Source organism: Xiphophorus couchianus, chromosome 24 (assembly GCF_001444195.1).
Source record: "Xiphophorus couchianus chromosome 24, X_couchianus-1.0, whole genome shotgun sequence".
Taxonomy (NCBI): domain Eukaryota; kingdom Metazoa; phylum Chordata; class Actinopteri; order Cyprinodontiformes; family Poeciliidae; genus Xiphophorus; species Xiphophorus couchianus.
The window spans coordinates 10,034,646-10,055,272 of record NC_040251.1 but is presented as its reverse complement, the minus strand read 5'-3'; the positions used below and the strand labels follow the sequence as shown (position 1 = coordinate 10,055,272).

Genomic DNA, 20,627 nt, shown 5'->3' with positions numbered 1-20,627 from the left:
CAAAAACATTGAAATTGAATCAATACAATAAAAGGATGGAAAACACGTTTTCATCAGCAAAAAAACATTTTGAGGAATTCTATCAAATAGCTAAGTACTAAAACCGAGTGAGTAAGAGAAAAACCACCTGCTGTTACGATAATCTCCGGGGTTTTATTATTAGAAAAGTTGTTTTCACACAAGTCCATGATAAATTTAATTATATTTAATTTTTTCTTTCATGTGGAAATTACCATAATTGTTTTAATGATGTACAAATAACACTTAAAAAAACATGTCTGCTCAGCCATACATCCATGATGATTTACATCCATTGTAACTGAAGTCATAATGTTTAAGCCTGAAAATATTGTAGCCCTGACCAACAACCTGGCTATGCATGCAGTTCTTTCATTTTACTGAACAGATTTTGGTTTAAGGCTCACATCCCCTTTCATTATATTTTTCATGGCATTTAAACCTTTACAACACTCAGTCTGGCTGAGTGTGTGTTAGCAGAGCTATTCCTCCATGTCCATTGTGGACTCAAATGTCTCGCCGACTAGCTGAGTTTGGTGCAGCTCAGTGAAAATCTCCCCTGTCTCACTGCGCTCCCTCTCCTCATTGGATGTCACCTCCTCCATCGCGGTGTCCTGACAGGTTCCGACGCCTGGAGACGAGTTGTTGTTGGCGGCTTGCTGGCTGGCAGCCGGCCCTGGGCTGCACTCGGTGACATGAGCCGCGGTAGATCGAGTGGCTTCGCTCTCCTCAGGATTTCCGTCGACTTCCTGCACGATGAGGTTTCTCAGCTTCCTCTGCCTGGGATTGTAGTTCTCTGTGCGTTTGTGGATCTGAACGTGTCGTCGTAGATGTGCCTGCAGGATGGGAGATGTTGAACAATTGGTTCAGGAGAAGTGAGGTGTTTCTTTATCTGGATGTAAGAGTGTTTTCCATCTTCAGAGCCTGCCAGGCATTTCCAATTTTGATTTTTCCCTCTCAAATCTTTATTTAGACCCTCGTCAAGTATTTAAAATCCACATTCAGTGTGAAATCTTGCTTTTTACATCGCAGAGAAGAGATCTTGATAAATCTTTTGCTAAAGTTAGACGTCTGATCAGTAAATAATAATCTGAATGTTTACAAGTAGTTGCCTAAAGGTTAATAATTCCTTCTATTAATGAATCATTAAATTTTCAGGTTTGTTATTTTGAGAAATATATTTTTTGAGTATAGATGTCATTTTAATTCTGTTAACATCTTCTATGTTAAAATATCAGACTTTTCCAGACCCAAATTTGCAGTCATTTATATTTATTGTAAGGAAAGACGGAAGGAAGGGAAAGAGAAGGCAAGAAAGAACCCACGGAAGGAAGGAAAGAATGAAATAGAAGAAACAAGAAAGAAGGAAAAAGAAATCATTTGATATTGCTAAATGGAAGAAACTCTGGAAATAAAATAATTTTTTCACATTAATGCAGACTGAAGGAACTCTGTGTAAAGTTATTGAATGCTACATTAGTTAAACTAAACAACTAAGAAAACATTTCTTTAAATATATTCTGTTAATTCATTTCTCTCGTCCAGAGCTCACCACTGTAGTTTTCCTTGTTACTTTTAAATCTAAATCTCCCATCTTTTTCATTATGTCAACCAACCAGCCGTGTCTCTTTGAGTTTAATCTATAAGCCGACCTGTCGGGTGAACTTGTAGCCGCAGTCAGTGCACTCAAACTTCCTCATGCCTCTGTGGCGCTGCAGGTGGACACGTAGTTGCTGCAGCGCTGCAATAGATGTAAGGAAACACAACGGTTGCCACTTGTTTTAATGATATTAATTTCATGAATAGTAGCAGATTGATGAGGATTGTGCTCTTACCTTTGAATGTTTTGTTACACATGTAACAGCAGTGCGGCCGGCCCTCCTCGTGCTTGCTGGCCTTGTGGCGGAGCAAAGCGCCTTTCTCGGTGAAGCGCCAATCGCAGACGTCACAGCCGTAGGGTCGCTCGCCGGTGTGTGTACGGTGGTGCTTATCCAGACTCGCTGGTATTAAAACACGCACATTATCACTCAGGCTTTATTTATGAAGGAATTTGCCAGTTTCACCATATCTAAATTCATCTAAGCTTTTGTTTTATGGAGCAACTGGAAGCCCTTCTTGTCATCACTCTAATCTTTAACTCCCTCCAAAGATTGTAGCAGAGATTCACAAGTAAAACTCTCAGTAGATGTATCATGTCTCTCAGCTAATTTCTGACTTTAAAGACAGGAAGAACAACGACTGCTTAGTCGTTCCTGTCACTTCTCACTGCATCTGTAGCTTTCAGTAAAGATGGCGGCTGTGCAGCCCTAACCTTGCGTCCTGAAAGTTTTCCCACAGAGGTGACACTGGTAAGGCCTCTCGCCGCTGTGCACACGGAGATGCATGCTGAGGTTGTTCTTCTGGGAGAAGGCGTGGCCACATATGTTACACACAAAGGGACGCTCGTTCCTGCAGCAGAACAAGGACAACGATGAACGGAGAAGTTTTGGTCTCTGGTAAAAAATGGATGGCTGATAAAAGCTGCAGCGTTTCTACCTGTGAATGGCTTTGATGTGCATCTGCAGGCCGTTTCGACTGGAAGCTCGATGGCCGCACTCCTCACACACAAATGGCTTTTCGCCTCGATGCTTGGCCGCTTCGTGGACGCGCAGCTCGGTCCGAGTTAGGAAGGTTTTGGGGCACTGTGGACACTAAACACATCGTTTGTATGCTGTTAGTGTGCTGCTTCTATTCCCTGGACAATTTTGTAGACAACATGCAGATGATGGTATGATTAAGAAAAGAGTTCTTAGAAAAACTTGTAACTGCTGTTATTTAGTTAATTATGTCACTTTTAAAGCAATGTTGTACAGTTTGGATCACAGAACCTTCATCACTCCACTCCAAATACTCAGTTTTACCGTTTTAATCAAATACAAAGTTTACCAGTTTACTGGTTTAAGGTGACATATCACAAGGTCTATACTCACTGCATGTGGTTTGGGATGTCCATGGACCTTCATCAGGTGCATCGTCAAGTTCTTCTTGTACATGAACTGTTCGTTACATGTCGAACACTTTTAAAAAAAAGAAAACCACCTTAATATAAATCCTGTTTATTATGTAACTTGTATACGTAAACAGCACCTTGTGTGGCATCTCTCCTGTGTGGGAGACGACATGTACTCGCAGCTCTTCCTTCGTGTTGAAGCTCAAGGAGCATGTGGGGCAGATGTACGTCTGAAATGACAGAATCACAAACAGTGACACAAATACGACCAGGACCGCCCTGAAAAGGCTCTTTGTGTTCACTCACTGACACTCTAGCGCAGCCTCTGCTCTCGTGCACGGACAGATTCTCCTTCCTGAAGTAACTCTTTCCACACTTAGAACAAACAAAGGGTTTCTCCCCTGTATGCCTCCTGCAGGAAACAAAAGTAAGAGGATATTCTCTCGACAGGAATCCCTGGAAAATAATCATATTAACTTTGTACCTGTTATGGACTTTGAGGTAATATTTGCTTTTAAAGGATTTCAGGCAGACAGGGCACTGCGCTGAGCCTTTGTTGGAGCACTCCTCTACGCCATCATTGTTCTTGCTGTTGTTTGTTTTACTCTGGAGTTTCCGTTTCTGTGCTGTAGATGCAGGCGACGTTGCAGAGCCGGACTCAGCCGGAGGTAAATACTCCTCATCTGTGTCATCAACAATACCTTCAAGTTCACCCCCGTCATCATCTCCTGCCTCCTCCACCTCGGCTGCAGTTTCATCTGCTTCCTGGCTATCACTGCCAGGATCTGTGTTGATCTTCAGCTCTACTACCTGCAATTAACACAAATCAGATGCAGCTAAACATATAGGTTCAGTAAATGCATGCATGTGATGGATATTTTTATAGAGTTTGTGGCATTACAGCTGTATTCAATGTATTTAACTGGGATATTATGTGATACAGCAAGTGAAGTGAAAGGAAATGATGCATGGTTTTCAACTTTGAAAATAAAAACGTGAATTGTGCATCTTGGACCAGGTAAGATACGTAAGGAAAATGAGTGGAACTAAATACTTAGCAATCCTAATAGAGAACCTGTTAAAGGCTGCAAAAAAAATTTAGACCTTCAGCAGTAAAAATTACCCTAAACTATGGCTGGACAATATGGCTTACAGATAAAATCTCCAATATTTTATGACAATATATTCAATTTCTAATTTTAAACACTTTTTCCTTAAAAAATGCAAATGAAAATATATTTAAAAAATTGGCTTTTGATTCAATCATTCCTTGTGAGTCAACATGAGTTGACTTTAATTCAAAGTCAAAATAAATTTAAGCTATAAAACATGCTTGTCAAAAAAAAAGGTAGTACTTGAGTGGGCTAATATCTCTCTCAACTATGGAAACCCAAAGATTGTATTGTTAGAAAAAAATACAGATTTTCCAAAAATGTAATGTTCAAAAACAGAAAATTTGATTAATCAATAAAATTGTCTAATCATCAAGCCCTACCTAAACATACAGCAAGAGCAACAATGGAACTGTTTAGATCACAGGTGTCAAACTTCAGTCCTGGAGAGCCACTGCCCTTTAGATGTGCCTCTGCTGCACCACACCTGAATAAAATAATTAGGTCATTAGCAAGGCTCTGGAGAACTGATCTACACAAGAAGGAGGTAATTAAATTATTTCATTCCAGTGTTTTGTACCTGTGGCACATCTAAAAATTGCAGGACAGCGGCCCTTGAGGACTATATTTTGACACCCTTGGTTTAGATCAAAGCATATTCAGGCATTGGAATGGCCAAGTCAAAGCCCAGACTTGTATCCAGTGGAGATTTATAGATGGTCTCTATCCAACCTCACCGATATTGAGCAATGTAGCAAAGAAGTATGAGCAAATATTACATTTTCTAGATGCCCAAAACTGAGAGATACATTTGAGTGCCGCAGCTGGTTCTGCTGCAAAACGGGTTCTGCAAAGTTTTAACTAAAGAGGGAAAAATACAAATGGAAAGCTAACTTTAAAAATGTTTTTTGTGCAAAAAATGTATCCTTTTCCTCCCACTTGAGAATCATGTGTATGTGTATATACTGTACCTCAGACTCAGCAGCTGGTTGATCTGATTTTACATTTTCAACAACACCTTCAGACGTCTCCTTCTCCACAGGAATGAGAACAGCTTTGGGATCCAACGTGGGGTTGGCATCAGCGGTCACCAGCCTCTTAGGGCCCTTCACTACTCGACCAGAGCGTGTGGTGGTGGTTGTGGGAGCAACAGCAGCATCCACTAAGCTAAAACTGCCTGCAGAACAGGACTCTTCTGCTGGGACCATCAGAGAGTTCTCCTCCTTGACAGCATCTGTCTGACCTTTTTTGGGTCGACCTCTTTTCCGTTTCAAAGGGACGGGGTTTCCGGAGTTTACTTGGAACTGCTGACATAGGGCGAGGGCTTCAGGCACACATAGGCTGGTTGCTGCTTGCTGCACTTTCTGCAGATTGTCTACTTCCAGCTTCAGCTCTCCACTGTAGACAAAGGTCAGAAGCAGCTCTAGGCCGTCGCTGGGGCAACCCTGCAGGTCAAACTCTGTGTGTTGAGTGGGGTTTGAGATGGACACTTCAAACAGATCACTGAAGCAGGCTAGGACGTTGCAGTGAGCCTGGTAAAGCACCCCATCTCCCAAGTTAAGCACAGCATCACAGAATCTCCCTGCTGCCCTCTGCTGGTTCAGGGAGGAAAGGACGCGATGCGCATGACTGGTTTCGGCACCAGGCATCCTTTCTGCTTCGCTGCAACCACAAGAGGATAAACCTTTAACATATGGTATCATCATTACAGCATAAGTAACCCAATGCTACATTTCTGTACTTGTACTGATATAGGGTGGCATTTTATAAAGCAACAATCAAATCAAGAGATTTAATCCATCAACTTGGTAATTTTCTACATTAATTTCTGAAACAATATCATTTTTAAAAATTCATTAAAAAAATCATTTTCCATATCATACTGTAAGTAAAACATTTGCAATAACTTGTTTGTTTCTTCACTTTTCAATTTACAATGTACACAAATGGCAGGGAAATTTAATTTTTGAGAATAGTACACCTACAATGCCTTGTACAAATATTCATAAGCAATTAATTTTTGCCATTTTTTTCTAATTTTCTATTGCAATTGCATGTGATAAACCAACATAAACTACTTGTAGTTCCACTTTGAGAAGAATAGCATGCTGTAGGTGAATTTTGCTTTACAAATCTAATTTTATTGTACATGTAGGGTCAAAAGGTTCCAATACTGGTCTGACCAGAGAGCTTTCTTCCACATGTTTGTATTATTGCATGGCTTGTGGAAAAAGACTCATGGTGCTTGTTATGGCTAGATTTGTGGAGTGTATTACTACTATGAATTGTAATGTCGACAGATTCTCTGCAAATACATTTAATTGTACGGTACATACAAAGTTACCACGTCTCTCTTGGATTTATGTAAATGCACTGACATAAATAAAACTAAATACACAAACACTTTTTATATTTTAATTATAGAAATAATATAAACCATGTTTATTTTTCCTTCAACACCACTCTGTGTTGACGTATCACATAAAATCCCAATAACATTTGTCGTAATAATGTGAGAAAATGTGGAAAAGTTCAGGAGCCGTGAACATTTTTCGGCAGTGTGCTTTCTGTATTGCTAATTAATTTTTCAACCCACTGCATACATTTCCAAATTAATAGATTTGTAAAAGTGCACATTGAAAATTATTGTTGTGATTTAACATTACATTTGAATTATATAACTAAACAACTAAACAGTATCCTACACGTCAAAGCACTCATATAGTCTTTCAATTGGCTAGTATTCAGCGGTTGAGTTGCTTAGGAATAAATAGACACCCTTCCCAAACTGCGCACCTCCACGTTTATTTCTAGCACATACCTTTAAAGACGCTCCCTTAGCGCGTAACGCCTCAAACTGCGAGAACCGGACGCCTGCATTTGCAGGACGACATTTTTAACCAGTTTTAGTCAGAAGCCTCTGTTATGCGGCATATATAATGCGGACAGCTAAGCGAAACAGAAAAACGTAGCTACATTAACCTTCTTTTCTATACTCGCAGGCCCATAAATGAAAAAGGAAGAGGATGTGACGCCGTTTAACTCCGGGAACGTTTTTTGTTGCTTAGATTACATATTATGAAAATAAACCTCATCCAAAAGGCATTCATTACGATTTATGCTTCTATAAAAATGCTCATTGTAGCTCTTAATAACACGCAATTAATCTATTTTCCCGTTTATCACTTTTTATTTTCAAATGAAAACACTCCTAGAAAGTTTTTGACGGCCATATTCCGACGTTAATCGTTTCGTTGCCTGACAACCAATCACAACAGCGCGTTGATGCAGTGTGGGATATTCACACACGCAAGTTAGCCAGCTAGCGGCGGCTAAATAGCAGAACTCCTGTCCCTTAGTTTATTTAGATTTATGTTTTATAAACTTTGTCTATTTAGCAGGCGTTCGAGGTGTTTTTGCCATAGCTTGGCATCGTTTTCACCGTAGTTGGTGGTAAGTTAATCTTTTTTATTTGGAAAGATTTAGCTTCAGGCTAATGCTACTGTGCACAGGTTGTGCTCCGTTAATGTTAATAACTATTAATTCACAGCAAATTTAAAATATAGAATGTTTAGTGACTGCATAGCTCTTTTATTTGAGCATTTTTATGTTAAAAACTAGCCCAATTATGGTTAAGTGTGTTCATCTTGCCTCCTTAAATGCTTTGCAACTTGAAGCTAACTGAGGCTAACTTGCTCTGATGGTAAGATTTGTAACAAGGTTGACAACTTTAACATTTGCAGTAACTTCGGGCTCCTTCTGGGGTCAGTTATTAAAAAATATGTTGGATAAATAAATGTAAGTCAGAATAGGAGCACTCTGAAAATAATAAATGGAACAAAAGTTGTCACGTTTATGGTGGCTGAAAGATTCACAAATTCAACAGAGATTCAGAAGCTCATGAAAACCGGTTTAGCCGCCCGTGATCTTTGTCTATATTTACTTTATTTTTTAAAATAACTTTAGAAAGGTTGTATGATAAAACATTCACTTAAAACTGATGAAGTGTTATGAAAACTTATATTTTGGAGTAACTTATTTCCCTCCATTTACTGTAAAGTTGTGATAGAGAATAACATAAACGGCTTAGTTTAAAATATTCTTATTTAATATATGTTTCTCTTTTTATTACCACCATAATTACCAAACATCAACTTAAATAATGATTTTAAAATATTGAACCTTGTATTCTAAATAATCTTGTGTTCAATCTGTTTATGTTTGATGTTATATATATATATATATATATATATATATATATATATATATATATATATAAATAAAAAGTTAAACAAAGATTGCTATTGTCCACCATGGCCAACAGGAGTATACAAAATATTTTTTTCTCGAATGCCTTATAAAGAGTGAGATTTATATAAACAGAATTAGTAATGTTGGAAACAATTGTGACTCACTCCAAAAGAATTAGTGCGACAACTGTTTTTTAAAATAAGATTTTTCACTAAATATCTTCTCTATCTCTTTACTTCCAGGTTCCCTGCTTTGATTTGCCTCTGTAAAACATTACTGCATGTTGATTACAAGATCATGAAGGTGAACAAAAACATCCAGGTAAAAGGTAAACCTCAAAAATGGAAAGATGTGAGGAGCAAACGGTGCAGATCCTCCATCAAATCCTCAAATCTCAATTCTAGTCCTGTCATGGTCAAGATGGTAAAGGAGCACCAGGCGTCTATGAAGAAAAAACCCTCTTTAAAGAGGCTAAAAAATAAACCAAAAACTGTCTCTGAAAAGAAGAAAAACTCTCCATCTGGATTTAAGAAACTTGAGTCTCAAGCTAATGGGTGCTCAAAATTCGCCTTGAATGATGAGATAGAAAACCTTCCGGACTTTATGGAGGGTTCTGAGTCGGTTCATATAAATGGTATGGAAACTTCAGAAGAGTCAGAGGAAGTCCCAGGGAGCAGACTGGAGGGGGAGGCTCTTCATCACTGTGCACAAAGAGGGAACCAGCAAAACCGTGCAGTGTTGGTCATGCAGAAAAATCAGGTATGCTTCACAAAATAATCCCTAATTAATTAACAGGTACAACTTAAACAACTTCTGTATTTAAGCATCCTGTTGACCTTCTTGCAGACGCTGTGCTTCCGTGGGAAATGCATTGTGACCTGTTTGTACGGTCGTGTTGAAGTGATGGGATTTACTATTGATGAGGGTCAGAAGTCGTACCCCCTGTTCTCCCCAGCTTCACATTGCCCGCTCACGCTCAGAGCACTAGGACACACTGATTACGTCAGAGATGACAGAACAGAGGCTTCCAACATCCTTGAAGATTATCTTTCAGCAGGTAAACTGCAGGTCTTCTGTGAGAAGTAGCTTGTGTAATTATAGCTTGTGTTTTAGGAAAAAGAAAGATGAACCCGGTCAGAATTTCCAATCCCTGGTTTGACCTCAATGAAGAGTTTAAATCAATTTTGATTTCCCTTTTGGAATTACAAAAGAAAAAGATATGATAAGATTTTTTTTAAAGTTTTAAATCTATTAAAGTTGCAGTTTTAATAAATAATATAAAAATAGCTAACTTGGAGTCTTTTTATCTCATTAACAAACATCCAGATTAAACAGGATGTTTTCAGCTCATAGTAGAACTTGTGTATGGTGCGTTCGTTGACAGAAACACAGTTGGATTTTTGAGCTTCTGACTTGCCAGTCACTGGTCAGACTCAAAATCTGCTGATTCTGGTCAAAAGTAGATTTCCTGCTGTTGATTTTCCTGAAACGGTTGGGCCGTGTAAAGCTGTTTCTCCCTAGGCGAGGCAGGTTTGTTTATATAGCAAATTTTCAGCAAGAGGAAAATTAAAAGTACCTTACATGATTATGCCCTAAACCATTTGAACATTTTTTTTGTCTTATTTGCAGCATCACGGAAGAAATTGGTAAAAAAGGTAACACCAACATCATCCATCATCCTCCTGGAACCTTTAGAGACTCCTCTGACACATTTTCTGTCGAGCTTTACACACCTTAGTGAACTGTTCAGTCCCCCTGTGGTAAGCTGGTGGATATTTTTATTTCTTCTTTTATGAGATCGTGTAGACTTTTGGCGCACGCTAGAAAAATGTTGATATAACTAATGATTCTCTTTCCTGTGGGTTTGTAGAGTGAACTAATGTCGGCTGTTCTTGACACCCCACTGAACGGTCTGGGCGTGATTCCACTTGCCAGCAACATAGAGGGACTGAAAATATCCAGGAGCTGCAGAGATGCTCTCGGCACAGTTATCAATGCTTGCAAAGGTGAGCATCTACATGTCTTGGCTCTACTTCTGACCTGGTTCTTTTGGACTTTCAGACACAGAACGCAAATGCTCTCTTAGAAATCTATTAAATTTTGTTGCAGCTGAAAGTTAACATTGTCTGAAAAACTCTTCACACTCATTTTAAAAAATTATTTTTCTTACCTTGGAGATGCATTTTGGTCAGATTCCTTTTTTTCATGAGAAAATTCACTTTTCCTTAATTTTTCACCGTATTTTCTTTGTTTTGTCTTGTTTTATGCATTTTGCCTCTAACTGTGTCTCCTTAAATGCAAGAACTTCACAGGTGATGAGTTAATATACACATTTAGATTTTGACAGTAAAAGTTCCAATTTTAATGTTATTATGTGTATTTATGTAGTAAATAATAAATACAGCTCTTCAATATGTTCATGTCTTCTTTTTGTTTTGGTTTGTTGTTAAGGAGATATAGACGGTTGTGCTGTTATTCTTGTGTGTGGAGTCAAAAATGTGGGCAAATCAACATTTATCCGGATCCTCATCAATACGTTGCTGAATCAGTGAGTTCACACAACTCAAACTCGACTTTTTACGTCTGATAATTTGTATTTAAAGGTTTATTGTGTTCATAACATTGAAATTAAAGATAACTGTGTCATGTTAATTATAGTACTTCCAATGTGGACTATTTGGAAGGAGATCTTGGTCAAACAGAGTTCACCCCTCCTGGTTGTCTGTCTTTGTCGACTGTCAAAGAGCCACTTCTGGGTAAGATTTTTTTTTCTCCATAATCTCTTTTTGCTTGATTTCATTTTTGGTTATTCTTTGTGTTCCTCTTTACTGATTTTCAACATTAAACAATTTAATTTAGCCATAAAGAGTCTGGTCCGCATTGCCGGCAGTAAGTCGGGCTCGTTTCCGGTGAGAGTTGGACTCCGCCAGGGCTGCCCTTTGTCACCGATTCTGTTCATCACTTTCATGGACAGAATTTCTAGGCGCAGCCAAGGTGTTGAGGGGATCCGATTTGGTGGCCTCAGGATCTCATCTCTGCTTTTCGCAGACGATGTGGTCCTTTTGGCTTCATCAGATCGTGATCTGCAGCTCTCGCTGGATCGGTTCGCAGCCGAGTGTGAAGCGGCCGGGATGGGGATCAGTGCCTCCAAATCCGAGGCCATGGTCTTGAGCCGGAAAAGGGTAGAGTGCCTTCTCCGGGTCAGGGGGGGTGTCCTGCCCCAAGTGGAGGAGTTTAAGTATCTCGGGATCTTGTTCACGAATGGGGGAAGAAGGGAGCGGGAGATCGACAGGCGGATTGGCGCAGCGTCTGCTGTCAAGCGGGCGCTGTACCGGTCCGTCGTGGTGAAGAGAGAGCTGAGCCAAAAAGCGAAGCTCTCGATTTACCGGTCGATCTACGTTCCCACCCTCATCTATGGTCATGAGCTTTGGGTCATGACCGAAAGAACGAGATCGCGGATACAAGCGGCCGAAATGGGTTTTCTCCGTAGGGTGGCTGGGCTCTCCCTTAGAGATAGGGTGAGAAGCTCAGTCATCCGGGAGGGACTCAGAGTAGAGCCGCTGCTCCTTCACATCGAGAGGAGCCAGTTGAGGTGGCTTGGGCATCTGGTCAGGATGCCTCCTGGACGCCTCCCTGGTGAGGTGTTCCGGGCACGTCCCACCGGGAGGAGGCCCCGGGGAAGACCCAGGACACGCTGGAGGGACTATGTCTCTCGGCTGGCCTGGGAACGCCTCGGGATTCCCCCGGAGGAGCTGGAAGAAGTGGCTGGGGAGAGGGAAGTCTGGGCCTCCCTTCTGAAGCTGCTACCCCCGCGACCCGACCTTGGATAAGCGGAAGAAGATGGATGGATGGATGGATGGATAAAGATCTCTTAACCAAAGGACCTTGCAACAAAGCTATTTCGAATGGAGTAAATCAGAGCACTCTGCCTGTGATGCATTTGGCTTCCTAAATTCTGCTGAAGTCCAAAGCAACAGCTTGAGTGAACAGCCAACATGTCTCCACAAAAACTGCAGAAAATTTAAGAGATGTATATCTGGATATTTTCTAGTGTAAATGGAAGATTCAGGCTCTTTACCTGTATCAGAACATTTCCCGGGTCCAGTCTCGATGCAGCCATGTTGCAGCATCTTTCTCAGTCTAGCAGATGTGTATTTTGGATTTCGTTTTAGGCATTCATGATAAGTCTGGACATGGAAAATGTTGCTCTGGTTCTAGAATAGAACCCGGTTCTACCACTTAAACTTTGGAAAACAATCTTGACCTGCTTATCTCCTAAATTTACCACTTAAATTTTAGAGGATTTCTGTCACTTTTGGTGAATGTCTGACTTTATAATCAGAATTTTTCTTCTTTTTTTTTTAATGGCTGATTTTACAATTTCAGGGATTATCTTACAATAAATATGGTAAATTTACCCATTCTTCATAGAAATGTTGGCTTTTTCACATTAGAAAATATCCAAGTTGTATCTTGTAAATAGGAGAAAATTATTATTATTATTTTGGTGTTATTGTACTCTTCCGTGGCCAGATAATCTTTTATTTACCTTCTTTATTGACTCATGTGAATTTAAGGTTTTTTTCTTACTTTTTCATTAATTAATTTATTAAATGTTTAAAAACTTGCTGCTCCTGCTGTGAAGTTTCTTGTGATAGCGCCCTGAACAAGCAGCTGTTCCGTCTGTGTGATTTTTGTCCACTTTCAAAACCGCAAAATTAAAAGCGAATCAAACCCAATGAACATTTAGTCTAGTTCATTAGGACCCAGACTACCGAGGGTTTTAAGAATTTTTTTTTTGTCTTATTAGCCAACTGAGAAATGAAAACCAGTGCATATGCGAATGAAAGCGTTTCCAATATGGAATAAAAATGTCCGTCCAGTGCTAATAATCAAGGAGGGACTTGTGAACTCACCTCCTGCTGCTTTCCAGGTCCTCCATTCACACACCAAGTCACCCCGGACCACATGATCTACTACGGTCAGTCTTCATGCGAGACAGACTTAGATGGATACCTCGAGTCTCTGAAGTCTTTATGGCGCAGGCGTCCACAGAGCAGAGAAATACCCGTCATCATTAACACCATGGGCTGGGTAAAAGGTCAGTTCAGGCTCCTCACCATAATGACAACGAAACACAGTTAAGATCTTTACCCACATTAAAACCACGTGTGTTTGCAGGACTTGGTTTCCAGCTGCTGGTGGACCTGATCCGCTTCCTGCCCGTCACTCACGTCGTCCAGCTCAGCCACGGAGTCTCCACCCAGTGTTCCTCCCTCACGCCAGATTTTCTGAGGATGGCACAGGGCTATCAAACACACCCGCCCAGTCAGACCGCTCTGGACGAGCTCACGGAGAGGCACTGCCCCCCGAAAACGTACACACACCTCAACGTACAGTCAGAATTTCGAGGCGTGGCACGCCAAGGGACGGCGTAAGTACAATATAAATCCTATGCGGAGTGACTGGAGGACGTGTAGAGGCAGTTCAGTAACTTCTAGATGTATTTTGCAGAAAACACCAGAGGTCTAATGAGCAGAGAGAGTTGTCGTTGCTGGGTTACCTGAGTCAGCTGCAATCTGATGACCCTGGACCAATTAGACCACTACACACCCTCACCCCCTACCAGGTAAATTATTAGAGATGCACCAATTCTTTAATAGCAATATTGATCTGTTTGATTTTGGACACATGGGTTACATTTACAATATTTTACAATGTCATAAAGATCAGATCAGTTTGTCTTGCGCATCACAATATCAGTGGAAGGTTTTATTTCCTTTTTACCATTTTTTGGTTGTAGGTGTTAAACACAGTTGTTGACTCTCCTGCAGGTACCTAGCACAGCAGTGGCTTTGGGTGTTATCCACTGTGAGGTGGCACCCTCTCATATGTTTTACGCCATCAACGCCAGTCTGGTGGGACTCTGCTGTTTGGCAGAGAAAGTAACAAGCAAAGGAGGGCCCGTCATCCTGTCCCAGGCGACTCTTTGCCCATGTGTGGGGTTTGGTATGTTTTCTATCTTGACTTTTTACATTCAATGTCATTTGGCCCTTCTGTTTTTGACAAATTGAAAGAAGTTGAAGGCTTAGGTTGTGCATTGAATGTCTGTCATATCTTCCAGGTGTTCTTCGAGGTATTGACACAGCACGAGGTCTGTACTTCTTGCTGACTCCTGTAGATCCCTCCGTCCTCAGAAATGTCAACTGCCTCCTCTTGGGGACGATTTCTTTGCCTTCATGCATCCTAACTGAACAGGTCTGCGGCCAGTTCATTCGGCATACTTATCAAAGTAATGCATGCGTGTTTGTATGTGTTTTAACAGGTACGTGTTTCTCTGTTTCAGCCCGGCTTTGAGGGTGAGATGCCATATGTCACTGCAGACTACAGCTTCGATCTGACCGGTGCAGGGAAGATACGAGTCTTCAAGGGCCTGATGAGGCCCAGTCTGATGGGAGTGAAGTGACCTGACAGAATCAGTTTATTAGCCTTTACATTTCTTGACTTGTCTTGAATCAGACTGGTCGTCGCTGAGCTGTGAATGTGCAGAACTGAAGTTGAGTTGCCCTGCAGGAGGCGTTCACTGCAATCTTTTATAGTGGACATTATTTCTGGCAAAATCAGGTGCTTGGATAACAGACTTACAGTTGTCTACTGTACCTCTGGAAAGGAGTTATAAGCTGCTGCGTATCACATGGACACTGATGTATAACATGATACCTTTTAGTTTTTGTTTGTCACGTTACTGATCTAAAAACCTGCCACATAATAAACAACAACAAAAAAAAAACTTTCTGATGAGACTTTGTCCTTGTTTTTGGATCAGTCATCCAACTTATTAGAAGTGATCATATTTCATAGTTAAAACCAGATATTTCTGTACAGTGTATAAAAACCACACATTTTCTCTGTCTCATATCAAACAGACAAAATATTTCCTATTTTAAGTCGCATAGGATTACCAAACAGGTTTGATACCAGAATAATCAGAGGTTATTTCCTATTGATGCCATCTATTTTCCGAAGTGTCCCAGTCCCTCCTGTAGCACATCTGCCTCAACCTGATGCTGCCACCTCCATATTTCACAGTTGGAGTGGTGTTTTCAGTCTTGCAAGATTTGCAAATCACTGAATTTCGACATGAAAAATGTGTAGGAACTCCCAAGCAAGATGCAGTTATTCTCACTTCTCCCCTAAGGGGGCAGCAGATATTTGGGTATGCTGCTTTTAAACTGCAGCATATGTTAACTGACTCAAACTGGGCCTGAAGGGCAGGAAAGCCACAAGAAAAGCAGTCGAGACACCATTCTTGAAATATTAATGTAGAATAGTCCTGTATTATCCTTTCAGAGGCAAGCTGAGACTTTTATTTTGTTGTCTTGAAAATAACTCAGATGAAAAAGCACTCACAGCGCAGAATTGCTAATATAAGCGGACTGTTTGAACAGCCCCATCTGCCCACTCGCTTCTCTATGTTTACTATTCACCGCTCCTTTATTGAGGATGGGAGAGCACAAATACATTTTGGAGGAGCCATTGTTTTGGCTTTGTCAGTCTCATATTTTCCACAAAGATTTTATGCAAACCAGATTGAAAATCCATATGCAGGAGTGTCATTAAAAATAAATTAATAGTTATGACAAACATTCATGTGTTCAATTTCCAAGCACAGACTGATTGTTGTTTTGAGTACTCAATATTGAAACTAAGGATGATTTTAAATTCTAGTAACTATTATGTCAGGAATTACAATTTGTTATTGTGAGTCAACTGCAGATGTTATGATGGAATTAAAATTAACAAGAAAACCAATAAAATTCTACTGACAGAGTTCCATACATTAAGTCATATTTACTCTTTTAATGATGCATTTGAAGCTTTTGTTTTTCTGGGTGGAATTTATTTTATTTTAACAGTAAAAAGATGATTCTGGCATTGAGAAACTGATGGGCAATCCCTAGATAGCAACCCCCAACTTCTGTAGTATATTTTTAAATTATGAACTCCAATGTCCAAATATTAAGCTTGTCGTTCCATCATTGCTTTGTTTTATTTTATGTTTTTTGTGCTGACCTCCACTTTCTTTTCTCCAATGTTGTTAAAAACTAAGGATAAACTACAAATAGCTAGATATACAAGTACAAAAAAAGTTTACAAATTAAATAAGATCTAAATTAAAACATAAAAATAAAGATTATTTAAATGAAAACATGAAAAAAAATCCTGTATGTATTGATACCCAGGTACTAAGCAAAATATGAAACAGTTTAAATACTGTTTGCATTTAAACTGTTCATCTTTAATTTTATTTTTCTTTTGGAAATAAGTCAAATATTTACAGTGGGATACTTGCTGTTGGGAGATGGGATCTCTAGCCTACCTTTTATTTATGTCTTTTAAAGTGGCGAGGGTTTCCAATCTGGATTTAACTAGGACTTCCAGCCAACCAGAGAGGGCCGTCATCACCTGTTCTCCATCTGTAGGTCATTAGGCTGCTCCAATTATCCATCCTCATAAGGCCCAAAGGGGTTTTAATTGATTTTAAATGTGTGAAATGCCGATTTTAGCATGACAGTGAAGTTCAAAGGTTCACCATTTCTCCCTTTTATATTTCATAAGAAATAGTGTGTGCACAGAATAAAATATAACAATGTTCAGTGGATAAAAGTGTATAGCCTGAATGAACCTCCGCTCTTGGCCACTAGAGCGACAAAGTACAGCGAGTCACTTTGAGAGCCCAGTCAGTGGGAATGAATGGAGGAGAGCCGGATGGTCGATCGGAGACTCCACAGAGCAAACTAGGCTTCATTCTCAGCTGTGCGCGTTGCGTAAAGTTGCTGTAAGGAAATCTTTCCTCAGAGCTGCGCCTTTAAAGGGCTCCGGACAAGATTTTCGTCCTCTAGATCCCATCATTCCCATACAGACCGAGCTTCACCAGTTGAGCTTTATTGTTTCCCCCCCCCAACTACCGACGTCGAAGAGCTCTTTCTGCTCGTTTTTCTGCAACAGGTTATTTACCGCTGTGCGTCGCGTCCAGCCTGCAGCCCTAATCTCCAGCGCTGGTTAGTTCAGGTAACTTTCTGCTGCTGTGTGCGGAGAGCGATGCTTTTCTTTGCGATCTGAGCTGCATGCAGCATTGTGCTCCACACCGAGCCGATCTGATCTGAACCACGCAGCCCGAGCCCACCGATCCGTCTAGTGTGGTAGCAGGAGCGAAATGAAAATGGCCCCAACAATGAGACAGCCGAACAAACAGTAGAGTCCGATCCGTGTGGAGCTTCGAAACGCCGACAAAGACCCGAGAAGTACCTGGTGTTCGGCGGCGGAGGAGGAAGAGGGTTCTGCAAGGAGGGATTGATGGTTCCGAACAAGTGGAGCATGAATTCGGTTCTGCACAAATCGCCTCCAAGGAGCTGGCTTGGGCTCCGGTTAAGACTGAGTGAGTAGCCTACGTGTTTGTTGTATGTGTTAGTGTACCAGTGGGACACAGTGGACAGGTCAGCGTGTTAAAGTCAAGCTTATTTAAGTTACTTGGAACAGAGCAATTCTCCAGGCTGGGATCCACTAGTCCTGTGTGCTCGGGGGAATTCTTACAAGTTTTCTTGACCAGAGTTTACCAGACTCTGACAAAGTTTTCAATACAGTTTTAGACATTTCTCCTGCAAATGCAGGAGTTGAGAGTCTACTGCAGGCATTCTGTCAAGGTCATGCTTTTAATACAAACCTTGCTGGACAGTTTTTAAGATGGATGGATGAGCAAGGAGATGGCTGGATGGATGAGCAAGGAAATGGGTGGACATTGAAATTGGTGGATGGAACCAGGTGATGGATGTTGGATTGGTGGACAGATTTTGAGATGATAGACAGCCGACAAACAAATGGATGATGGACAAACAGTGAGGTGGATCTTGCATTGATTTCTTGACAATGTGATGGGATATTAAGTCTGGAAATAGCTTTTTTCTCTCTTTTTCTTTCTGTACTTGTCCAGATCTGGAAAATGTTAAATAATAATTCCAAACTTTTCCATGAACTTTGCTCAGGAATTCTGAAGCATCAAAGCTAATGGTTGGATTTGGCAACCTTAAGCAGTCATCCAGACTTGTGTAAAGTCAGAGGAGATAGTACAGGCCGATCTGAAGTCCTGCCCTGGGACAACATTCAGATGATGGATCTCCACTCTCTGCAGCCCAATCCCATTGACTGCACTGTTTTTCTACTCCTCTCTTCTCTAACACCTGTAGTTTAGATATTTACAGACTTCCTCTGACTGCTTCTGTTCTACATATTGAGGTAGTTGGCAACAATACATGGCACAGGTAACCAAAGTAGAATAGTTCTAAACAACGAAGCACACAAACTCGTAACTCAAAGTTTAGAATCTACAAAAGGATAAGAGACAAAGATTTTCTTTATCTCTTCTTCAAAGTGCTTTGCTGTATCTGCCTGATGGTGCATGTTCATGCGTGATGCACGCAGTGCTGGCAGTTCATGGGTTCACGCAGTAAGTAAAGTAAGCACAGAGTTTAAAGTTTAGCGGTCTTAATTGGTTGAGTCTGGAGCCCCTCAGTGTTCCAGGCCACCGGAGTCTTAAGCTTGTCTTAAACACACAGGTCTAATCTGGGACCAGATGTCTTGTCTGGTCTCTGTTCTCTTCTGAAAAACAAGGAGCCCAGGCCAGAAATCTCAGCTCTGTCTGCTGTGATTTGCTCTGGGGACAATTAAACCTTTTTGCTTTATGAATGATGCTCCAACAGTTCAAACTGTGTGAACTTGAGTCTGGGAATGATAAAGTTACAAAGGTTTAAGTTACTGCATATCCTTAAAGAAGTATGCCAACAAAAATTGTTTGTAGTGTAGCCTTCATCTACTCTTTTCAATATGTTAAAATGCAGTTTTCTGTGTCCAGTGTATTTTTTTTGTTTTAGAAGTTATTTCAGCCAAATCTCCTTACCTTGACTTATTGTATCAACTTCCTTATGTTACGTCATTAGAACCTTGCCAAAGTATTCACAGTCCTTAAACATTTTCACATTACTAACTTAGCTGTATTTTATTTGGATTTTATATGATGGATCAACGCAAACTAGTGCATAACTGTGAAGAGTGTTTGTTTTCACCCCCCTCTCCCCACCGCCCTTTTTATTCTGACGCACCTGAAGAAAATCAAGTGTGGCCGCCTTCATAAAATTTAGTCTCAGGATAAAAGGAGCTACTCCTTTGAAGACATCAGAGGTTTGTTGAGATTATTAGTGAACAAACATCACCATGAAGAGTAAAGAACCCAGTTGACAGGTCAGGGATAAAGTTGTGAGGAAGTTTAAAGCAGGGTTAGATTAAAACAAAACAACATAGAAATGGGGATATCCTTTAATATCTCTGTGGTGAAAATCAGGTGTAACAGTAGTAAGTTTGAGATTCACACAAAGGTAAGCAAATTCATACAAATAAGGATAAGACTGCAGAGTAAGGGCAAATTTACAACATAAGTTAAATAATACTGTACAGCTTCTAAATGTAGCTACTTGGATTATGTGGAGCTGAGTAAGATTTTTTTTAAAGAGAAAGTGTTCAATGTGCATGTATGTTTGTATAGCATATTTCTGCAACAATACAATTCAAAGTGGTTTATGTCATAAATGTATAAAACAATGAGCAATAAACATTACATTTTAACAAATGCCATCATCAAGCAACTATACATATCAATGTATATTTGATGTATACATTGATATGTTCCTCCTAGAACCAGGAGAGAGGATCGTAAACATACAGCTAGGCCTTCTATGGAGTTGAATTGATGCTTTGTGTTGTTTTATCACAAAAAATCATAATGTAATACTTTCAATCACATAAAATGCATACAAGATTACAACTATAATGTGACAAACTGAAAAAGATCAAGAACTATAAACGCTTTTGCGAAACATTGCAGGTTTACCCGGTCACCAGGAAGTCAGTTTCCCGAAAGTCTTCTCTCTGTGCCATATAAGGATGACCTTACTGAGTTAACTCTAAAGATGAGGTCAGTTCTATACTCGGAAACTGCCATCGGCAGAGCGTTTATTGCATTTCATATCCCAATCTTGATCTGGGTTGTGAAGGACCTAAATAGAAGTAGAGATTGGGCCAGCTATAATAATGACAATAAGGTGGAGAACTGCTGTGAGATGGACACTGTGAGATTATTCTCTAAGTGGAGTTGCGTGGGACTTAATCTTCACAGGCTCCTCAGTGCTGAGGGAACATATGGAGAA

General features: G+C 40.3%; 3 protein-coding genes across 3 annotated transcripts in view; 2 read left to right on the top strand and 1 right to left on the bottom strand.

The window, feature by feature from the left end:
* Positions 1-34: 34 nt before the first annotated feature.
* zbtb48 (zinc finger and BTB domain containing 48) lies at positions 35-7,212 on the bottom strand. The gene is made up of 11 exons (XM_028011416.1): positions 6,941-7,212; positions 5,091-5,781; positions 3,492-3,817; positions 3,314-3,419; positions 3,145-3,237; positions 2,988-3,074; positions 2,554-2,708; positions 2,330-2,466; positions 1,854-2,018; positions 1,671-1,759; positions 35-854 (listed from the first exon to the last, which is right to left on the bottom strand). Exons 2-11 carry the CDS (start codon positions 5,766-5,768, stop codon positions 501-503), a joined length of 2,190 nt encoding a protein of 729 aa, XP_027867217.1. The 5' UTR covers positions 5,769-5,781; positions 6,941-7,212; the 3' UTR covers positions 35-500.
* A 201-nt stretch (positions 7,213-7,413) lies between these two features.
* nol9 (nucleolar protein 9) lies at positions 7,414-15,163 on the top strand. The gene is made up of 13 exons (XM_028011417.1): positions 7,414-7,572; positions 8,613-9,129; positions 9,217-9,427; positions 10,000-10,130; positions 10,241-10,376; positions 10,822-10,918; positions 11,029-11,126; positions 13,304-13,471; positions 13,552-13,804; positions 13,885-13,999; positions 14,205-14,379; positions 14,495-14,628; positions 14,717-15,163. The coding sequence occupies exons 2-13, from the start codon at positions 8,668-8,670 to the stop codon at positions 14,834-14,836; spliced, it is 2,100 nt and encodes a 699-aa protein (XP_027867218.1). The 5' UTR covers positions 7,414-7,572; positions 8,613-8,667; the 3' UTR covers positions 14,837-15,163.
* Positions 15,164-17,141: 1,978 nt separating this feature from the next.
* Positions 17,142-20,627, top strand: part of plekhg5b (pleckstrin homology domain containing, family G (with RhoGef domain) member 5b) — an 80,964-nt gene continuing 77,478 nt past the window's right edge. The window contains exon 1 of the mRNA XM_028011078.1: positions 17,142-17,809. Within this exon, the coding sequence (XP_027866879.1) occupies positions 17,728-17,809 (82 nt within the window). The 5' untranslated portion in view covers positions 17,142-17,727. The remainder of the gene's footprint in view (positions 17,810-20,627) is intronic.